The sequence below is a fragment of the Belonocnema kinseyi genome, chromosome 3 (genome assembly GCF_010883055.1).
Source record: "Belonocnema kinseyi isolate 2016_QV_RU_SX_M_011 chromosome 3, B_treatae_v1, whole genome shotgun sequence".
NCBI lineage: Eukaryota > Metazoa > Arthropoda > Insecta > Hymenoptera > Cynipidae > Belonocnema > Belonocnema kinseyi.
This window is the reverse complement of record NC_046659.1, coordinates 93,878,945-93,899,549: the sequence shown is the minus strand read 5'-3', so window position 1 is coordinate 93,899,549 and position 20,605 is coordinate 93,878,945. Positions and strand designations below refer to the sequence as shown.

The 20,605-nt window shown below is 32.0% G+C and overlaps 1 protein-coding gene across 7 annotated transcripts in view; it reads right to left on the bottom strand.

Moving 5' to 3' along the window:
- LOC117170274 (elongation of very long chain fatty acids protein AAEL008004-like) overlaps positions 1-20,605 on the bottom strand; it is a 129,777-nt gene that overhangs the window by 6,301 nt on the left and 102,871 nt on the right. For 5 of the 7 annotated variants that reach the window (XM_033356936.1, XM_033356937.1, XM_033356938.1 and 2 more), the window contains 5 exons: positions 15,744-15,877; positions 6,194-6,384; positions 5,545-5,625; positions 3,180-3,263; positions 975-1,031 (listed from right to left, as the gene is read on the bottom strand). In XM_033356936.1, coding sequence (XP_033212827.1) covers positions 975-1,031; positions 3,180-3,263; positions 5,545-5,625; positions 6,194-6,384; positions 15,744-15,801 — 471 coding nt within the window. In that variant the 5' untranslated portion in view covers positions 15,802-15,877. The remainder of the gene's footprint in view (positions 1-974; positions 1,032-3,179; positions 3,264-5,544; positions 5,626-6,193; positions 6,385-15,743; positions 15,878-20,605) is intronic. The other 2 variants (XM_033356941.1, XM_033356940.1) reach the window with 2 other exon arrangements.

Below are 20,605 nucleotides of genomic sequence, written 5' to 3'. Positions count from 1 at the left end.
AGGGAGCTCTTCTTAATATTTTGACACCAAAATCATGTCGATACACCTTACCGACTGCGAGTAAAGCCACCCACGCTTTAACTTGACAGACTGTACCACTTATACACATTTTTCTTACTCAGAGTAGACTCACCGTATGCAACTGTCAACATTTCAAGAGTTTTAGAGCACTGGAGTACGTAGCCCGCGAAAATTGAAAAGTCACCTTAATTTTTGAACACACCTCGTACAATAAATGTTCAATATTCTCTATGCAACCCTTTGTCTCAAAATTAAAATAATTCATGGTAGTTTGCTATTCAATATGCTACTGAGACCAAAAATATGAAATTAAATTATTTCTTGTCACTTAGAAGTAAATATTGCACTATATTTATAGAGACTGAGCAATAAACAATGAATTGTAACGCCGATATCCGGTGATTGTTTTAACTTTGTCTATATTAAAGTCTATTTTAACGAGATGTGCCAATCTTCCCTCTTATCGAAATCACTGAAATAACGTTAAACACTTATTAAATTAAAATATTTAATCTGAACAATATTTCACGCTTTAACTTCTTGAAATTAAATAAGAATATTAAAATGGCAACTAGCTAATATCATGTGGAATAAATAAAAATGAAAAGTAACGACTAGTATTTAAACGTATGTAGAAAACTAAACACGTGAATCCTTGACGCTACAAGGTTTTCAAATAAGGAATATTGTATTTTTTAGTCCTATACTGATATACATTTTAACCCGCCTCTCATTGAAAGACGTGCGCGGGAATCTTTAATTTATATACCTACCGATTATAAATATAACTAGTTTTTAATTAGCGGTATTAAAACAATATTTTTCTCTAAATAACTGTAAATCTTTGTATTCGCCTGTTTTTTATGTATGAATCGGATGTTACCAGATATAAAACTTACAATATCATTTTTTAGCTTTTTATGTTAAATTCATCAAATTCTGTATTTACTCACCGTGTCCATAAATTCAGTAAATTTAGAGAAGTAATACCACCAGCAGGCGTGGACCATCTAGAGTGGGCAAACTAATTATTAATATTGTGAAATGGAGTCCAACTTTAGAAAAAATGATCAATTTAAATAAGAAAGAAAAAAGAAAGAAAAAGTTAGACAAAACAATTCTTTAAAAGAATCTATGCAAAGTAGCTCTCGGAGAGCGAGAAATAGATAAATGGAAATATTTAAATAACCATAAAAAATGAACTAGATCAATCTAATTAAAAAAAAATAGTTAGGCAATAAAAGTGTTGTTCTTAATGCATATAATTCTTTGTAGAATGCAACTGGTTTGTGATGGTGTAAAAATGTATACAAGTGGCGTCAACTCTCCCGAGTTTACCCCAGAAAAGTAAAACTAGAATAATAATTCAGTAAATACAGTGCATGGTGCTACTGTGTTGTCGTGTCAGGTATGTAGGTACTCGTTGTGCGAACTTCTAATGTCGTGGCCATGCATACAAATTACAAGTAATATGTAGTCATGGCCAGAGATCGAACCTAATGTCGTGAGTCAGTGCTTTTGTGCAAATAGAGGAGCTATAATACTTATCTGCAGCGTGTTATGTGGTATTAATTGCATTAAGCAAGAGTGTCTAACTACTTTTGTGTTAGCACGATCAAAATATGATCATGTGTGCCTACATCAAAAACGTCTTACAGTTCTTTACATGTGCAGGCAGGTACAATTTTTAATTTAACAAGCTAATACTCAAAGTGCAGCTATAAATATACACAGTTAATCCAACTCGTGAAGTGTAACTTAACATTCAAGCTACATTGGCCAAAGTGTGATCACCTGAACTTATTATTTCCGCTAATTTATGAACTAAAATTTAAATAAAAAAAAAGTAACAAATATCCGATCTAGAGGAATTCCACCACGTTGCATTTAGTTTCTCACTGCGTTGTATGTTTATGCAGAGTATAATGTAAACAAATTGAGTCATTGGAATGAAATTGGTATTCAGGAATTATTTCCTTAAAATCAGTGAGAATTGGTAGAATGACGTGTAATTCTCAATCTATTGTTCAGGTATTTGTCATGAAGCGCGTGTATAAATTTGCATATATAAATCAGATAAATTTCAAAGGAAGTTTGTTTGTGCGTGTGAAGTAAATTAAGAGTATCTGATGATGACAATAATTAAATAAAGGCGAAAATGTGACGTACAGTATGTAGTCCAAGAACCTTATGCAAGCAAAGTTTGGAAAATTTTCATTAATGATTATCACTTCCTGTTGCTAATCTACTGTGAATGTGCTTCGAACGTAGTTCAAAAATGGGAGGTTAAGCTTAAGGACAATCGATGCTTTGCAAGTCTTTATTTTTAAAATTGTAATTAATCTTGTCGAATGCAAAGTTAAGAGTAATTTAACTTGGAAATACTTGAAAGGAAGATGCATAGCACAGTTATGAATGCAGTTTACATATTTACTGAATTTGATGAGGTATAAAAATGCAAGTCTATAGTTACAAGTGACATGTGTCTATTATGTCAAACATACAATAGAGAACGGGAATACCTTCACCTAGTTACTAGACAAAAGCGTTAATATATTGCTGGAGCAAAAAATCAGGCATGTAGTAGGTATTCTCTCCTATTGTATGGCATCAATAATAATAAAAAAATTGATTTTTTTTCTTCAATTAGAAAAGTTATATGAAGTATACTTTGCTTGTCTAAAATTGTGGAATACATTTCTTAAAACATATATGTTATTGGATTCGTTTTACGAAGAGGGAAAGAATCGCTCTGGGAAAATAGTTCTAATGACATTAAATTGGAATTGATTTCTTAGTTTTTGCTTCACGTTGCCTAAGTACACATAAATATTCTTCTAGAAAATACGGTATACTTCTACATGCAATCACAAGTCAAGTTTATTCTTTTGCAAAAATATTAGCATCGAAGTGCATGCATCTGAATTTTTCACAGAATTTTTCATGTTTTCATCTTACTTCTGCTGCTATACGTTTCTTCTATAAAACTTTTCTCAATAGATTAATATCTTTGTTCTAACATTTTTTCTTTAGGTTCTAATAGAGCATCTCTGCGTTTTTCCCTCTTCATGATGACTTAATTAGGATGCATGCGGATAGTGAACGAGTTCTTGAGGATTGAGTGATAATGTTAAAATGCGTTACTAGAATAAACCCACCCTTATTACTTGGGGTCGTTCACTGTAGTCTACCGGCTGACACCTTAGAGAATACTCCCCGTTCAGCCATCCGGACATTCCTATCTGCAACCACAACCGCCCAAAGGCCATTGACCGATCATAGTCAGAAAAACTATGAACACCACCTCACTGCACCCTTTTCTATTATCCACCAAACCTCGATATCATGAGCACCAAATTGTTCTTTATAAGGCTACCAAAATGTCGTTTCGCGTGGCAAATAAAAGAGCAAACAGATTCAGATACACTAACTAGGAATATGTCACTGGTACAAGTAATAATGTATGTGATGGTGTATGCACAGTCACGTTTGTATTGGTGGATATGTACACCAACATACAGGTGCATACCTGCCTATGCCTCTTGGACGAGGTCGTTTCGGAACCGAGGTGATGTAAAGCGAATTTCATGTGCCAACGTAACGCACGTAATAAATTGCATGCTATTCGCCAAACGCACCAAGTATGATTATGCTCAACGTTCTCGTTCTTTCTCTTGTACCAAAAAGTCGTAACTATTGTATGCTTGAATTTGTACATCGCAGTGTTATAATAAACTCTGAACTCAACAACTAAGAACCGAAGTCTACTAAATTCCGCAAAGTATCAAATTTCAGACGTCCTTAAACGATTTTTGGTCAAAAAACTATGAAAAAATCAGGGTATTTTCTCTAAATTCGAAGCAGTTAGGTTCCATTTTTCTTAAAAAGAAATCTCAGTATTTTGTTTCAAGTACTGAAAAGAATAGAGACAATTATGAGAGTATAAACTCTGTCAGTAATTTAAGAGAAGACGTCATTTTATTAATTATCATTGTTCTATTAAAATCTAATGCTTTCTTGGAAATCAAAAATTTTCATGATGCCCGCAACAGTCAAATCCCTCTATTTCTCATGGAAATGAAAGTTTTAGAAAATGGTTTTTTTTTAATATGACTTAAACTGAAACAAAAAGGATGTTTGTTGCAGAATGGGAATGATATTTTGTATGTAAGAAGAGGCATACATAGATAATTTTATGAATACTTTTATAAACACTTTTTCGAAGTCAACATCAAGAGAAGAAATATATCTAAATGTTTAATTTAAGAAATGTACGATATTTTATTAATTACGTGAAAGTTTTAATTCGCAGTTAAACTAGAAAGTTGTAATTTTAAATAAGACCGGAAACGATTTTTTAAAAATAAATCTAAAGATATGGATTTGTACAAAGAAACTGTTATCTCATTCTTCATAAAAAATTGCTTCCGTTCCAGCAACAATCATAAAAACGTATCTTTTTCCTCTAAAATGTGACTCAACATTAGGGATTGGTCAAAATCGAATCGTATACTATAGGTCTTATAATTTTTTGAATATAATAAAAAAGTTGTTAAAACTGTACTACTATAAAAAATGTATGCAATCCCGAGATAATAAAATATGCGTGATGAACTCACAAGACCTTGAAATCTTACAGACTGGAACTTGAAACGTGTGAAGGTCGTGTATTTTAGAGTGATAATTAATTTGTACGTAATGTTTCAATACAATTATATCGGCTCGAACTAATGTTTATAACTCATTGTATGAGTGAATTAACGTCTAAAGATCTAACATAGTAAAGTTTTACAGAAATTTCAAATGAGTAGAGTTTAGATCTTTGCCACGAAATGCGAAGTTTTGGTCCAAAAGACTATTTAATTAGCCAAAAGATACAAGGGCTTCAATGTTATCGAGAAATGTACTACATCCTGAAAATCTTATTAGAGCGACGTGGAAGTTTACACAATGAAATTGCACGTCCAATAAATGCAGTATTGACAACCACCAACTTTACATCGTATCCTAAAACGAACTAGTATTTCTCCCACGTCGCTACATTCTACAATAATTAATTGTTAGCCCACTCATTTGAAAGGTTAAGAGCGTCTGCACGCGCATACATAATCGCAAGGATATTCCTAAAATACAATAAATATATCGCCACTACCAATAAAAGTATCGACCTATCAGAAGTCAATTCTGGTACATTATGATTTGGAGATGTTTTCATCAAGTCTGTAAATGGAACTTACTTCAAATTCACTAATAGCAATTACACTATTACTATTATAAGCAATGTATTTTAGGAGAAATGCATGCGCGAGCAGAATAGATTAAGCGGCTGAAACAAGACAAGAAATTTCAAAAAAGGCAATACATGTAGGCAGAAAAGCCACGCAACTATAAAACTATAGGTTTCAGCGATCCAAAAATTAAGATCCCAGCCCTGCAGGCAGTTGATAGTCCATAGTAATCTCGTTGGTAAATCGTTGTTCATAGTCGAGGCGTCTCCTGTAAACTAGATAACAATGTACTTACTCTGAGAGCAGTAGGGCTGTTGGTATAATCCACCGGCTGACAGCGAAAGCTATAGTGACTCCACCATCCGCCCATCAGACACTGCATCGCCAAAAGAAATATTATTTGCCCTTTGACTTTCGTCGGTCGCAGACAAGACAATCAAACTCGCAGAACTTTATAATTTTTTATCTCGGAACCTTCATAAATTTTGGTCTCGGATGTTTCATAAATTTTGGTCGGCAATCTGATTATGCAAATATAAGCGAACTGAGCGTGTTTGGAATTCTAAGGTTTTTGAGCTTAAGAGGAAAAGCAGACACTATTTTGTATGGAATGGCCGAAATTTTACTTTTATTAATTCCTTAATTTCCAGCATTATGTAGATTTTTATATCAGAAGATTTTTTATCTTTATCCCGAGTTTGATCATCTAGTCTAAAAAAAAAAATAAAAAGCTTAAAAAAAAAGTTAAAAAAAGCTAAAAACCAGTTTGCTAAATCCAGTTCAATGTACTATTCATATTTTGTTTGCTTAAAAAATTAGAATTGTTTCTCTGATCAGAGTTACCAAATTCGTTAAGATAGTTCTCACGAATCAGTGGTATTTCTTTCAGAGTAAAATTGTGGTTAAAGTTAAAAATATAAATTATGTATTTATCCGAAGTTTACCTCGTAAAAGAGCCATGACGAGAACACAACTTGAAATAGATTGTAGAATATGAGTACGTTTTGTAGCTGGAAAGGTTTTCTATTTTCCATCAATTTGGGTCCCAGAACTTTGACTATGTATACGTAAGATAGGCAAGCGAATAGCGTTGGGAAGGGTGAGCTCATCAAGAACCAATCTGTCGTCCTTGAGTCTAAAAATTAAAATAAATAGAGTAATTATTTTATTTTATTTAAAAAAGTTAAACAATTTCAATGAAAACTCTACGCCTATGATCGATCGAAAAATGAAGTTACTCCATGCCCTTGAACCACCTCTCTTTCATTCTGTTTTAACCTTGCAAAATAATTCCACCATTCTTTCGTAATCTTTAATCGGGTGAGGAAGCTCGACTCACGATTAGTTGTTCAAGTAGAAAAAAGAGTATTCTGGAGAGAATAATTTAGGAATATAACACAATGTTTTGCTTTTTGCTTAGGAATTTAATAAGGAAACACGAAGAGATAAAGTATAATCTCAGCGCTGCTCCAGTCATTCAAGTCATTTTTAGTCACTTTTTTAAAGAAATGATCACTATAGTATCTCTTTTTAAAGGAAAAGGTCACTTTAGTCATATTTCTCTATATCATTTGAGATTTTATATACAAAAAATTAAATTATATATATATGTCTGATATATACAACAGCATAATAATTCATTTAGAATTCCAACTTTTACCTAAAGAGAAAGCAAAAACATACAAATCTAAATAACTATTGCTAAAAAGAAAATTTTAACCTAAAATATTTGGTCTAAAGTTAGCCCTCAGCTCTCTTCCAAAATCGATTTTATAACTCTTTTTTTAAAATAGTCATTTCTGAGCTTAAGATAAATTTAGTACATGGGTAAAAACTAAACAGAACGTTTTCAATAAGGCTACGAAAGTGTTGAAAAATAGTTATGTTGTAGTTCTTGTAAAAAACAATTTTCGTTTCTTGCTTCCCAATAAAATTATTTTTGCCATTAAAAGACAGTTGCGAAAGCGTTTCACTTGATATTCCATTAAATTTTATTATTAAATTAAAATTAATTATCACATTTATAGAATTTTAGTTCTCCTTTCTTCTATAATGGACATAAATAACATTTTTCTGTACATTTTCAATTTTTAAATTAAAATTTTTAAATACAGATGAAGTCATTCATTAAATTTATACAATAAATAAGTTTAAAAAACAAATAAAATAGAATTAGGTTGATATTTAATCCCTGATTCAGCAATCGAATTTCATCTACTTCTGTAAATGCAAGCCTATTAAACAAATGTGTAATTGAATCGAATTTTCTGAGTAAATAAGTGTTTCTATTCACTTCACAGGCCTCTTTTTGTGTGAACCGCAGTAACTTTTTGTGACATTTTGTGTCTAGAATTAGTAACTTTGATCTTAGATTAGTAATTTTTTCCACCTTTTTCAATTGTAATAATTATACTGTATAATTAAGTATAATTATTGTTAATAATCTTGAAAAATATTTTATGTTGCTTTACAATATAACTAATAACTATAACTAAATAAAAACAGCAAAAGCAATGAAGAAGTTAAAATTAAGAAGAAGAAAGAAACAGGGAAGCAAATGTTCAATAATGGGAGGACCATTAATCATGAAAAGTACAATGTTCAGATAAAAAATCTCAAGGGTAAACTCATTAATCTGTTGCCGCAGAAAGGACCTTGTCAGCGAGAGCAACGCTCTTTCTTTCTGACGGGAAGATGTGATTTTCTTTCCGTAAGGTGTATGCAGAAGCATAGGCGTCTGCTTTTCAATGTTTGATTTAAATTCACACAACATTCTCATCTTCACTGAAAAAAATAATTCTTAGCACCAAGTAAATGAATTTACCTGAATCCTATTTCTTAGCATCAAGAAAATATTCTTTAACAGAAGTAATTTTTATTTAAACCAGGCATATATCTTTTGTTGATCTAAAAAATGAATTCTTTGGCTATATTTTCTTGATTGAAATACATATTTCTTACATTTAAGAAAATGGTTTTCTAAATTCAAAAGGTCTAGATTCGTTGAAATGTGATTTGTCGTTTAAAGAAATATATATTTGATTCAAAGAGGTCGATTCTTTGAACTGATTCGGGACACGTTTGAATCAATCATTTTTCCATACTTGAATAAAAAATTTAGGTTTATTTAAATCAAAGAAATAATTTAATTCAAAATAATATTAATTGAATTACAGTATATATTTTTTCACAAAGGGTTCATGCATTTATAGCAATGGAGCATTTATTCAGATGAAAAAGGTATTGAGTTTACATAAATTCTTATTTCTTCAGTGAAAGAAAATATTTCATTTGATTACTAGAATTAAATTATTCATAACAAATAAACATTTATTCCAACGAAGTAATCATTTTTTTAAGTCATAAACTTAACGATTTGGCGTCATTTGTTTCAATTGAATGCTTCTTTAGATTAAAAAAATACATTGTTAAATTAAATATCCATGTTTTTGATTCAAAGAAGTATTCCTTTGGCATTTATGGTGAAGTTTAAATACGGTTTTCCGCCTAAAAATTTTCATGTCACGTTAGCGTCGTGGTCAACGTTGTAGACTTTACACTCGATGGACCTAAGTTCAATTCCTGTTGGTGGTGGATTTTTCATCGAATTTGTCTGAGGTTCATCAAGATTTAAAATTATGTGATTTGTTTAAATTAAATATTTATATTAATAACAATGATAATTATAATTTAGGTTAAAAGAATCCAGTCGCTTATTTAGGAAAATATGTATACTACAATTGAAGAACTAACTACTTTACTGCAATCGCGAATTGTCTAGGCCAAAGCAATATTTTTTTGAATCAAGAGATATATTTTTGTGCTTCAAATATTCAGAAATTTGCTGCGGGGAAATAGTTTTTTGAGCATATAAAATATTTGTTTGACCTTAAAATATATTTCTTTCCTTCAATTCATATTTCCCCATGTCAAAGTCCATCTCAAATTCCAATTCATGCGACATTCATTTCCAACAATGAATCATTCATTTGTTATAAAATGTATATTTTTTATCTTAAATTAATATTTCTTTGATTCAAAGAAATATTTCCCTTCGATCAACAGGTCGTAATTATTTGCCTCTAATAAATGTTTCTTTGAAAAGAAATAGGACTTTCACTTACTTTAGCCAAGTAAAATTCACTTGGTACCAGTAATCCCTTTTTTCAGTGTTGGGTTGAAATTGATAAAACTGAAGGTGCAGGATGGAAATTATAAAAAGGCAAAAATAACATTTAAAATAATTATACGACTAAATAGAAACGATTTACATATACAAATATCGCTTTCGAATGATATTATTTATATACAAAATAATTACATTCATATCTAAAAAACGTACATTGACGGCAAGCAAATGAAGTCAAGTTTCCAGAACTATGAAATAACAGATATTATCGTGTTACCAGTATCAGTTTCACGTACGTCAACATGCAGGAAACAATGAAAATGATCATTATGATTTTCCATTTTTTGATGAAGCATACGATACGGATAGTAGAGGAGAGTACTCAAATATGAGATACCAACTCTGTTTGGCGTGATTGTCGGAATTCTATCTACTGAATTTAAAAGTAATTTAGGTCATTTTAAAGGAAATTTAGTTTGTCAGAAGAAGCTCAAATAAAAAATTTTATTACAAATTTTTTTTATGCTGAAAATACAAAAAATGTAAAAAAGTGCTTTTTCCAAACTCGTCAAACTATTCTCATAATATAAGATACCCCAGGAAATAGCTAATAAAATGCAAAATAAAGTATTATTTTTAATGAAAAACTTCATTCTATGTTTGCGAAGTATAAATTTACTGATATTCAGATATATTTAGTTTTTGCAGTAGTCATAAACATTTTTGTACACAATTTCCCCCGCGCAGCCACAGTGTTATAAAAACCACAGGTATCTCATATTATGAGAACCACACCGTGCAAATATGCACTTACTATGCCTGACCTGTACAATGAAAAACTTCAACACTATCGATATTTTCCTACTTAGTTATTCAATCCCCATCACTCCAGACAAATTTTACTGCTAAATACATATTTCATGAATAATAAATAGGGTTTAAAGAATTCCTTTCCAAGAACTCGACCACCATCGATTTCACAAAAAGTTCACCTATAAACTTTAGAAACCCAATGAAAAATGGACTATACCACGAAATTACTCTTTCTTCAAGGGCTACAAGTTAGTGATAGAACCAACAGAGTGGGTCTCTTAGTTTAGGTGATACCCCGTTTTCTCATATTACGAGAATATCTCATATTCGAGTACTCTCCTCTATATAATAACACAGGCACACAAAAAAAGTGGTCTGTCCGACAGACTACACTAGCATATCTATATGTTTTTGGGGTCGCTGAATTTGAATCTGGTGTCCAAATAACCAAGTTGGCTCGAATTTTTCTGAAAAACGAAAAAATAGACGTAAAATCGACAAAAACATCGATTTTTCAGGTATATTTTTGCAAAAAAAAAATAACTTTTTCTCGCCCGGTGGACTTAACCAACATATTTACATGTCTTTTGGGTCGCTGAATTCAAATCTGAGGCCCAAATAACCAATTTGGCTCATACTTTTTTGAAAAATCGCAAATTCACGCCGAAACAAATGACTGTGAAAGAAACAAATGAAAGATCGCGCTCGAACTTCACGTTAGTAAAGAAGACAGTGGTGACAATCTCTTTAACCGTGCTTCTTAATGTGACTTCAGCACAGTTTTAAAAACCATTATCAGTTTCTTTTTTTTATGTTTTTAATCACTAGTTTACTATACTATACTTATACTATTACTATAAACTCTCAAATCAAAACAGATCATGTTTTCTAAGCGCTGTTTCAATTCTAATTTATCCACTTCCACTATAGCGTATAATTGTGTGGGTGATCCAGATGCATTTTGCTACGTATGTGGTAAATTTGAGGTTTTTGAAAATCAAAGAGTAATCAGCGATGACCTAAGAACAATTTATAAAAGCTATTTTGGTATGGAAGTTCAAAACCAAAGTGAAAATTGGGTTCTTCACAAAATTTGCAGTGCTTGTTATAAGGCATTCAATCGATTGAAAGACAGAGAAGGAACTAAGAAAACCCTTAAGATTCAAGAACCTACGACATCGAGGAAACCTCTTCGGAAAGAGGAGTGCTACTTTTGTATGACAAACTTGACAGGAATTAATAGAAAAAAGAAAAGTGCTAGCGAATATCCTGATGTACCTAGCGTCACTAAATCTGTTGAAAATAACGATGTTACAAAAAACTCAAAAAATTTGTCACTTGACAGATAGACGACTGAAGCAGAAGAAAATAAAAGTACTGATGAAGATTTCGATGTTGATCGTGATGAAAGTGACATTTCAGATTATAGTAATGACGAGGATAATGATGAAAGAAGCGATGTTATTACATAAGTGTACATACCAGACAATGAGAAGAATACAGTTCCTAAGCTATTTACATCTGAAGAATTGAATGATTTATCGCGAGATCTCGGTCTCTCTAAAGATGCTTCAGAGTATCTTGCTTCCGTTTTGAAAAAGAAGAACTTATTAGCTAAAGGAGTTAAATCAAGTTTCTACAGAAGTAGGGAAAAAGAGTTTAGACAGTTTTTTACTTCTGAAGAAAATGATCATGGAAAATTAGTCTATTGTAAAAACATTGACGGATTAATGGAAAAAATGAAACCTGGACTGTATAATCCGAAAAATTGGCGGCTATTCATTGACTCTTCTAAGCAAAATTAAAATAGGGGATCTTCGATGGACCGCAGATAAGAAAAATGTTGCAGAATCCAGAATTCATTACAAAAATGTATAGCACTGAAAAAAATGCCTGGCTTAGTTTTAAAAATGTTGTAAAAAACTTTCTAGGTAATAAGAAAAGTCCAGGCTATCAAAATGTGGCTTTAGAAATGGTAACATTCTTTGGTAAACTAGGCTGCCTTATGAATTTGAAGCTACATTTTCTTTATTCGCATATAAATAAGTTTCCAGACAACCTGGGAGACTTTAGTGAACAGCAAGGCGAACGTTTCCACCAGGATATAAAAGAGATGGAGAGGCGATATCAAGGATGTTGGGATATCAACATGATCGCTGACTACTGTTGCAGTGTAAAACGAGATCAAGTCACTCAAGGTACCAGACGAAAGCGAAACCCACTACGTAGGTCTTTTAAGGGACAAAAAGATTCGATACAAGCGATATAAAGAAAAAAAAGAACCCTATAAGCGTGAGAGGCAAGGGGACTCACAGTAATAAAGCACCCCAAAGGGAACAGAATTTATTACGTCCACTTCGTTGTTCCTGGGTAACACTAAAAGTAAATAGAACTTATTTACAAAAAATTTTACTATTTCCATGTAAGGAGACTAACGCAAATTGAAAACCCCGAAACGTGAGATGCAAAGGGAATCTACAGTGAACGACAATCCCAGTCGAGGAAGGTAAAGATTTAAAGGCTTTCGTCGATCTTATGTTTAATTTTGCGTTTTTTGATAAAATATGAGCCAACTGGGTTATTTGAACCCCGGATTCAGAATTAGTGACCCCAAAAACATAAGGATATGTTGTTTAAGTCCACCGGGCGAGAAAATGTATTTTTTTTTGCAAAAATATACCTGAAAAATCGATGTTTTTGTCGATTTTACGTCTATTTTTTCGTTTTTCAGAAAATACGAGCCAACTTGGTTATTTGGACACCGGATTCGAATTCAGCGTCCCCAAAAACATATAGATATGCTAATGTAGTCTGTCGGGCAGATCACTTTTTTTGTATGCCGATGAAATTATTGATCATAGAGAACTAAAAGATATTATAAAAAACAAATGAATGAGATTTGCATTAATTCAGGAAAATACCACGAAGGATTAGTGAGGAGTGTATCCCTGTAAGTGGGGAGTAGGACGAATAACGTCCAAGAATTCGTTAAAGTTAGCCAAGAATAGAAATCCGTGAGCAGACTCGCGCACATGCGCACTGTCGGTTGCCATTTCAACAATGTCAACACGCGTTGGAAGTTTTTAACTTGTGTTTTTGAACATAATGACTTACAATATTTTGTTAACTGAAATTAACTTTATCTCTTACTTGCGTACTCCACAAATGATTATAATAATTTCATTAAAGTACTTATACCTTATAGATACTACTCGTATTTTTGATGCCATTTTCCTTCTCGTTTTTAATTGAGTAACGCGATATACACTTTAATAAAATAAAAACACAAGTGAACATAACCTACATATGCATCGAGATGTCAGAATGGTCCAAATATAACATAGGGAAGTGGGTATAATACGTGATACCGCAAACAGCACTGCGCATGTGCATGGGTCTGCTCACGGAATTCCATTCGCGGCAAACATTACCGAATTCTTGGACGTTGCTCGTCCCACCTCTGCTTATCAAACACATAGTTTGAGATTCTCCTCACCATTCCTTCGTGGAAAATACATTGCAAAAAGAATGTATGATTCCAGGGGTAATTTCAGGTATTGAAATAAGACTCAGAAAAAAACAGTCTCGAGTGGTAATAACCCAGTGGGCACAAAATTTTAGAACGTAATTGGAACGTCCTAAAAACGTTTCTTGGACGTACAAGTCAAAAGGCGTCATGTGAACGTTTAAAAAACTGTCCTAAGTCAGACCAAATAATGTTTTAAAAACGTTTTATGTTCGAAATACGTCTTTAAAACGTCTCTGGAACATTTTATATTTATGGACGTTATATGGACTGACTTAGGACATTTTTAAGCCGTTCTAAGGATGTTCTTTAACGTGTGTGCCCACTGGGAACATGAGACCATGGGTGGGAACCCACGTTAATTCGTTTTTAATTAAAAATAACATTATGAAGTTATCCTATTAGGTATTTTCACTTGTAATCAATAGCTAACTTCACGTCGTAGATTGCTGAGGGGAAAACAAGGGACCAAATACATGGGATTCAGTTCATTTTTGCCCTATTTTGCTCATATCTTCGTAAAAGCTCATTTTTTCTATGTAAGTGTATTTAAAAAATAGTTTTTATTTTTTAATTACTATTTAATGAAATAATAAAATGATAATGATGATCATTAATACCAAAGATATTACAGAAAGAAAGTTTTGTTCCATGCATATGATCCATTGTTTTCCCCTCAGCTTTGAACAAAATGAAGTTAGCTGATGGTTGAAGTGAAAACACCTAATTCACAAAAAGGACATAAAAAATGATACCACGCAAAAGAAGAGATAGCTGGTTTTACAGTGCATAAGGAATAACTGTAAAAGATAAATAAAAAGGAGATAAAGAAGGACAAGCAGAGTATCCTCAGCAATCACCTTTGAGCTGATTCTTCGCATCAATATGTTTGAAGGACCATTCTTCGTATTTTGGCGCAATTAGAACCGTTCTTTAAAAATGACTTCGTCATTTGAATCAAGTCCAGACGTTTTTACATCAAAATGATGTAAGATTTTGCGCAATCACATCGAAACTGACCAAATGCAAGGATCTATTGTGACTTCGAAATCGTTCGGGGCTACATATTCCTCTGGAATACAGAGTACTAAATTACAGGTAAGCAGATGCTTCATTTAATATAAAATTATCCGAAGAAAAATCCTGCAGAGGTTTGTGAAGAATTAAATCACCATTCAGATAGTATTTCAGGCTGTAAAATTCTGGGCCCGACGCAACATTTTACAAGGTAAACAATGAAATAGATGAAAGTATATTTTTAGCTCTTCCAGAGAGAAACTCTTATGAAAGTATTTGAAGGCACTTGAAGAAGTGGTGTAGTTGGTATTTTAATGAACAAAAAGTGGAGTTAGACGGAGTGCAACCTAAGAGAAGGTCGCGGAGGGGCCGATGCTCTGTGACCTTCAGACTATGACGTCTTCCCCTCCCAACCCCCTGCAAAGGCCCTAATTAAAGTTTAAAAGAAAGAGGAAAACAACTCTGAATCAGATTATAGTACATAAGAATATAAAATGCCGTGATAGGATTGGAACATAATAATTTCAATTACCACACTCGAACATACATAAATGCAAATTAACAAGACTGGTTGGACCACTTTCAACAATTTTTTACAAGCGGCACTCTACTTAATGATCACTTCAAATATAAACAAAAATAGCAAATCACCAAATTGCCAATTTGGACATCAATGCCGATTATTTTTCCACCAAAAGGAATGCTGATTTTTCAGAAATTCTCCCCTTTTATGCAAATCAAAAAGAGAAGTAAAAAAGCCAAAGTATCTAACAAATAGAAACACAATTAAAAAGGTTGTGTTTCGTATTCCATATTTTCGTTTGATTTTCTCCCTAAGAAGTATGAATCTATTTGAAGAATATATTCTTTGCCTAAAAATAATTGGAACTTTCTTACTTTAAGCCTCTTAGTTCTAAATAATGCATTAGTAATCGCTTAATGTTTAATCCACGTTATTTTAATGCTAGTAAGCAAAAGTAGTTCACGCAATGAAAGAAAAGTACATTACCTGCATTTTTATCCAGAATCTCGTGGAACCGGTCCACATAGTGCATTACGAGGGCCATGTCGAGTTGAAGCCTTCTCAAGGCCTGTGTTGTATATTATGTGCGACTAACGTTTCCTATCGCAATCCGGAAACTCCTGTAACAAAGAATAATTCACTGTCACTTAAATGTCAAATTTAAATATAACTATGATTATGATATAACAATGACCTAATAATTATATAACTATTTCAGTAAAAATGCGTTACAAAATTGTAAATATTATTACAAGATGCCATTAAGCTGTCTGGACGATTTTCTGGTTCTACTGTGAGAATTTGTCAGACAACCAGTAGATATAGCCAGTTCAAGTCAGCCAATCATAATTGAACTATGCTTGTACTTATTCTTAATATGTTCTAAATTTAAAAAGTCCCATTCATGAACCTACAGTTAAACTAATTAAATAATGAGGTTGATACCATTAAATGCGTCCATTAATTACGTAAGGCTTTGGGGAGGGGGGGGGGTCTAAAGAATTTATTGCTTAAATTTCCTCTTTCTAATTATTTTGGTAAAACATGCTAAAATTTAAAGCTGTTCGAGGAGTCTCAGTACAGAACTAAATAACCAATATTTGTTTGAAGCGGGTTTATTAAATAACATTTGTTATTTTTATTTATTTATCTTCTCTCTCATCTCGGGAGAAAGTTTTTATTTTTAGGAAAAACTGAAAATTCGATTTTCAATCTCTACCTGTAACCGATTTGTAAAACCTGTGAAATTGCAATTCAAAATTCTTAGACCACGTTTGCTTCCTCAAGACTCAATAAATTTTTCTAATCAAACTTTTTCGTCCTCAATATAGCAATACTTCCGCTCGGAAGTGGACACGTATTTTATCTTAAAATGATGGTTGAGATTTTACACAATGTTTTTTCGATTTCATGAAAAATTACGATTTTGTTATTCATCTACATATGTGCTGTCGTCCAGTAAATCTAGAGTCGATGATTTAACCATTCTTTGAATCGCTTGCAATTTTTTAAATCATTTGAAGCTTCCTTGAAATCCATAGAATTCTATGAATATATCACAAATAATATCGTGAAATCCCTTTAAACTTTTAACATCCTTGAAATCGCTTATAATATTATAATCCTGTAAAGTCCGTGGGAATCTTTCTGAATCTCTTGAAATCCCTTGAAGTCTTTTAGAATCCTTTATAATATTCGGAAATAAATCAAACATATATCACTTTAAATCAAAGAAAATTAAACTGCAATTTAAATATTTAAACCAGATGCAACTGCCAACACAAAATGGTCTATGGCACTGCGTTTTTAGTTTTAACATGACGCGTTGTTGGCCACGCTCACGTAATAGGTTATTCTTACTAAATCCCTACTTTAAATTAACAGAAGATTACAAAAAAATAAATCCAGAGGTAAAGTAAAATATTCGGAATAACTAGGGATGCACTAGACAACAAATAACACTCTTTCGTTTTTTCACATTGTAATTTTTTCATCCCTTAAAAAGTAAATTATTTAAAGTGTCACTTGTATCATTCTTATCCTTTGAAATTGTAACGCAGTTTACTTCATTAATATACAATTGAAATACACAATTGACGTGTTCAAAAACTAACTAATTTATCTCTAAATTTTCTTTCAGATTTCCAGAAGACATTCGATTTGCATTTTCAAAATTTTATTACATTTTTCCGATTTCAGTGGCAGAGAACTTTGCGAAGATGCGTCACCTAGGCTTGGCATCGAGTAACTATGTCGCGATTCCTGAAGCGCGTCGCTGACTCCTACGCTGCTATAAACTCTTGCTGCATACGTGATCGAGGGCGCATTACTTAACAAAACGTAGGTTCCTTAGCTTCATACACATCTCTTACTATATTATAACTCAAGCGAAGAACGCGTTCATTCCACCCCTTTTCTCGCATAAAATCCGAAAGAGAATTAAGACGCTGCATGCATGTAGTTTACTCTGCATCTTTTGATCTTAATACAAATGTTTACGTAACTTTTTTCATGTGCAACAATTTAAAAAGCATACATCTCAAGTGTCTAGTTGGAGGGAGCATATTTAAACTTTATGGTTTTCTTTTCGCACAATGTAGTTCCGTATCTTTGGCGTATAATACCCCAGTAATAATTACCTGCGGTTAGTTGTGTAAGAGCGGTAATTACTATTTAATAGACTGTGCGGATGCTCCAGCAAGGCTGCTTCACGAGCAGTACTCGTAACATTATATTCCTAACTTGATTTACAAATCTTTTGAAATCGAATAAAAGATAATTGGAAATATTATTTAGCACTTTGTACCTGGCAATTGTATCTGGTTGGAGAATTTATAAATTGGGATGAATGGCTATTATTACGTTTTTATTTAACCAATAAATAGCCATGTAACTCTCAGTGTCTCCACATGAATGAAATTATATAACAGTTGGGTAACTCTGAAAAGTGTCAATGTCAAATCCAAGAAAGTTGAGATCAAGTCAATTAACTTGAAAACAAAGCAAGAATTTGACACCATCAAGTTTACGAAACTCAGAGTGTTGAATGCTTTAAAGAATGGCAAGCAAGTGTAAATAACCTGACCTTGAGTTACGTTACACAGGGACCTTGAAAAGTATGTGGCCTAATTTACATTACCACCACTGTTTGGACCGAAATTTCGGTACTGAAAATTTGTATTTTCCAGAACGATACACTTTTTAAGAATTCATCAGTTCGTTAACACAAAAATTATATTTTAAGATGATACGTGTTTCTCCGTGAAGAGTATTCAATTCGGAGTAAAGGAATCATAAATTTTATACTTTTTTTATTTTAACACTGTCAAATGAAAATATAGGTGAAAGGGGGTATTCCTACTCACTTTTACTTTTTTTACAAATACGGGATTACATTGAAAAACAGTTTCTTTCCGGAAAATTGAATTTAAAAAAATTTGTTTAAAAGGGGAGTTTTTGTACTCACTCTTACCCCTCATAAGATACTATCGATTTTATAAGAATATATAGCCATGAAGATATCCGAAAATTAAGGATATCATGGCAAAAAAATGTAAGTGCCAAAAGTATTTTTTTCAGGAGAGCAAAAATCAAACGTTTTTAAAATTCGAATGATTATTTTTTTAAACCAAGAGTTGCTAGAGCTTTATGCAAAATAGTTGGAAAAATCTAATTCTTGTCAAAAAAATATCGTCAAAATCGGCCTCCGCTCACAATAAATATTTTCCTGAAATTGGATTTTCTTAAAAAATTATACTTTCTGACTTTCTTACACTTACTTCTGTAAAATAGTTAAGGGTTTGAAATTGTTTGCAATGAAATTTAGTATTAAATATATTCACATATTTATAAATGTCAGAGAATTTAAGCTCAATTAAAGAATGATACTAAAGTGTTCCATTTTTTAACATGTAAACGGTCATTCAAGGAGTTAGACAATTATTTAAAAATTGGAGATATTATTATCTAAATTAAAAATGTTGCGCGAAAACACAAATATTTCCTTGGATCAGCACATAATTTCTTTGAATTAACTAAAATTCTCGACGTTCTGAAATTCAAGATGAGTTTAATATTTTTGAAAAATTTGGCTAGTTGTCCTACTAGTCACTAGTTCATCCCCATTTTTAGCTCCGTCAATTTTTTGGGACAACTAGACGCATCCTTGAATTAAAGAAAATTTTCTTTGAATCCGAGAGCTCATCTTCTTTGAATAAAGGAATATTTTTTGAAACTTTCTATCATAAACATTGAGCGCCATGAAAAATATTATTGATATAAAAAAATTCTATAATTCACATAAAATATATTAGTGAAATAACAGAAACATGTTACGAGGCAAACACAGAAAAACAGTGGGATCTTTTTGTTGCTAACCATTTGGTATGTTCTCGAAATATAATTTTTTTCTCGAAATGAGAGTACTTCAAGTATTGCATTCTCACTATTCAGTGTCTCATTTGTGTTGCAACTCAAGACAACACCGAATCAGTTTAATTTGGAAGATCGGCCTTTTTGTAAATATAAGGTTAAACAATCAAAATCACATTTTTCCCATTTTTCAAAAATAATGAATTTATTATAAAATCACAGAAAATAGCGCTGAAAGTAATGGGTGATTTTTCAGGAAAAAATTATTTTTAAATCATTTAAACAATTGGTTTAAAATTTCGAGATACGCAAGAGTTAATAGAACCACTGGATTCAGTTTTAAAAATTACATAAAGTTTATACGTTTAATTATTTTTTATGTATTCAGCTGGTAATGTGGTATAAATAAACAATTACATGATATAGAATTTCCGCAGAATCAAATGGCGTTATAATTTTTTTAGCCTCTCGCATAGTTAAACAAATTTTTTAAATTAAACGTGTTATAACAATTTCAAAATGAAATTTTTTCATATGTGCATTGGGATTTTTTAGAATTTTGAAACTTAAACACATTGTTTAATGCATTTATCGACAATGACATTCTCAGGAATTTTTATGGTGATAAACGTATAATCAACGCATAATAATACAGCAATATACGCTGTTTAAAAAAGCTACTCACTTCATGCACGTTTATTTAAAAAATTGACAATATCTACTACCGAATTCGTGAGTTGGATAATTTGAAACAATTGTTACGTCGGAGTTATGTGCATATTTCTGATTAAATTTAGTATACAATGGAGCTGTATATCTCTAGAAAATGTTTCTTAATCTCTTCCGGCGTTATTAACACATATTGTGGCACATTTTGTACAGCTTCTACCCTAAACTGCTTTCAGCAAAATATTAAAAAAATAATCATAAAGATGCATGCTCCTCAATAGTAAAAAACATAACTTGATTCATGTTTC